Source organism: Rattus norvegicus, chromosome 1, assembly GCF_036323735.1.
Source record: "Rattus norvegicus strain BN/NHsdMcwi chromosome 1, GRCr8, whole genome shotgun sequence".
Taxonomy (NCBI): Eukaryota; Metazoa; Chordata; class Mammalia; order Rodentia; family Muridae; genus Rattus; species Rattus norvegicus.
Window position 1 is genome coordinate 81,321,432 of NC_086019.1, and position 2,764 is coordinate 81,324,195.

The 2,764-nt window shown below is 38.9% G+C and overlaps 1 protein-coding gene across 1 annotated transcript; it reads left to right on the forward strand.

The window, feature by feature from the left end:
• Positions 1–561: 561 nt before the first annotated feature.
• Vom1r44 (vomeronasal 1 receptor 44) lies at positions 562–1,679 on the forward strand. Its single transcript, NM_001008902.2, has one exon. The coding sequence runs from the start codon at positions 586–588 to the stop codon at positions 1,525–1,527; it is 942 nt and encodes a 313-aa protein (NP_001008902.2). The 5' UTR covers positions 562–585; the 3' UTR covers positions 1,528–1,679.
• Positions 1,680–2,764: the final 1,085 nt, after the last annotated feature.

A 2,764-nucleotide genomic window follows, 5' to 3' on the forward strand; every position in this document is an offset into this window, starting at 1 on the left:
ATGACTCTCCAGGCTTCTGTGAAAATTGTTTCATGTCTCCCTTGCCCCACATGTATGGGGTATAGCTGCTTGTAAATTAATATTCTCTCTCTCTCTCTCTCTCTCTCTCTCTCTCTCTCTCTCTCTCTCTCTCTCTCTGTGTGTGTGTGTGTGTGTGTGTGTGTGTGTCCCTGGCCAAGATTGAGTCTACCCCAGATTTGTGTTTCAGAGATCTTTACTTACTTATTTCTTATGCCTGGGCTTATGTAGGCACTAAGCCACCACACTTCCTGAAAAACAAAACAAAACAAAACAAAACAAAGAAAAACAAAATAAAATCAACTAACAAATGGGCCAGAAAGAGGTCAACCACAACATCCAGAGAAATCATTAAATTTTTGTAAACATATCTAATATTTTTTATTGAAATAATGGAGAATATGTACTTATGTAAAGAGAAAACTTTTAAACATTTTTCAGTGAAAGAGCTTGATAAATTCAATAAAGTGATAATTATATTCTTTAAGTTAACTCTATGAAATAATGGACACTCAGTTTAATTCCAGAGTCTCAATGATAATAAATTTATTTATATTTTTAACAGGAATGAAAATGACACCTGAAAACTTGGCAATGGGAATATTTCTCTTCTTTCACATTACTTTGGGAGTTCTTGGTAATTATATAATACTGTTTTATTATGTCTTAATGATAGTCACCAGAAAGCGTTTAATGCCCAAAGACGTGATTATAGAGCACTTGACTTTTGCTAACTGCTTGACTATCATTTCAAAAGGCGTTCCAGAGACACTGTCAGACTTGGGATTTAAAGATTTCCTGGATGATATGGGATGTAAATTGATACTTTATATTTACCGAATAGTGAGGGGGATGTCCCTGTATGCTATGTGCCTACTGAGTTGTTTCCAAGCAATCACAATCAGCCCCAGCACCTCCAAGTGGATGATGTTTAAACACAAAGCCACCAAGTACATTGGTCCTTCCTGCTCAGTTAGTTGGCTTGTGAACCTGCTTCTAAACATCTTGACTCCAGCAAGAGTGTTAGGACCCAGTTACAACAAAAATGTAACTAACATAGTGAATTATGGATACTGCTCATGGTTTACTTCTAGAAATATGGCAACTGCACTGTATATGTTTCTACTCTGCTTCTCTGATGGCTTGTGTTTGAGTCTCATGGCCTGCTCAAGTATCTCCATGGTAAGTATCCTCTACAGTCACAAAAGACAAGTCAAGCATATCCATGGTGCTCAGCATTTTCTAAAAGTCTCTCCAGAGGACCGAGCCACCCAAACTATCCTCATCCTGCTATGCACATTTGTCTTCTCTTACTCAATCTCTTCTGTACATGTAATCTTTACAAGCTACTCCAAAGACTCAGGAATATGGGGAATGAGTATATTTATATTTCTAGAAATATGCTTTCCAATATATTTCCCCTTTGTTCTCATCAGCAATTTCAAGTCTAGTTGCACCCTGTTTTTATCCTTCTATAATAAGAAATATCTTCCTCCAAATATTGCTTGAGCCAAGGTAATTTTCATCTTCTTGTATATTGTATTATCATATTATATATTGTAGAATGACAAGACTGCAGTTTGAAAATGTCAATCATCATTTTTTTTCATTCTTATTGGATACTTTATGTATTTATATTTCAAATGTTATCCCTTTCCTGGTTACCCCCTCCTCCATTCCCTCTCCCCCTGCTTCTACAGGGATGTTTCCTGATCTGCACACATACTACCAACTCACCACCCTGGAATTCACCTACACTGGGGAATCAAGCCTTCACAGGAGCAAGGGCTTCTCCTCCTATTGATGCCAGACAATAACATCCTATGCTACATATACAGCTGGAGTCATGGGTTCCTCTGTGTGTAATCTTTGGTTTGTGGTTTAAGCCCTAGGAACTCTGGAGAGGGGTGGGTTTGGGTAGGTTCATATTGTTTTTTTATGGGATTGCAAACCCCTTCAGCTTCTTCAATCCTTTCTCTAGCGCCTCCACTGGGGTCCCCTTGCTCAGTCCAGTGGTTAGCTGAAATCATGTGTATCAGTAAGACTCTGGCAGAAGCCTCTCAAGACACATCCATATCAGGTTCCTGTCAGCATGCACTTCTTGGCATCAGCAATAGTGACTGGGTATGGTTGCTGGATATGGGATTGATCCCCCAGGTGGGACAGTCTATGAATGGCCTTTCCTTCACTCTCTGCTCCATTCCTTGAACCTGAATTTCTTCCTGTGAGTACTTCGTTCCGCCTTCTAAGAGGAACTGAAGCATGCACATTTTGGTCTTCCTTATTCTTGAGTTTTATGTGGTCTGTGAATTGTATCTTGGGTATTATGAGTTTTTGTGATAACACCCACTTAAGAGTGATTACACCCCATAGGTATACTTTTGTGACTGGGTTACCTAACCCAAGATGATATTTTCTACTTCCATCCATTTGTCTATGAATTTCATGAAGTCATTGTTTTTAATAGCTGAGTAGTACTATAGTGGATACATGTTGCACATTTTCTGTATCCGTTCTTCTGTTGAAGGACAACTGGGTTCTTCTTAGCTTCTGGCTATTATAAATAAGGCTGCTATAAACATAGTCAAGCATATGTCCTTGTTATATGTTGGAGCATCTTTGGGATATGCCCATGAGAAGTATAACTGGGTCCTCAGGTAATACTATGTCCAATTTTCTGAGGAATGATGAGACTTCTTTACACAGTCGTTGTACCAGCTTGCAATCCCACCAACAATGGAGGAGT

What these genes read in the sequence shown, in the direction of transcription:
- Vom1r44 (NM_001008902.2), top strand. Translation starts at nt 586, where the DNA reads ATGAAAATGACACCTGAAAACTTGGCAATGGGAATATTTCTCTTCTTT.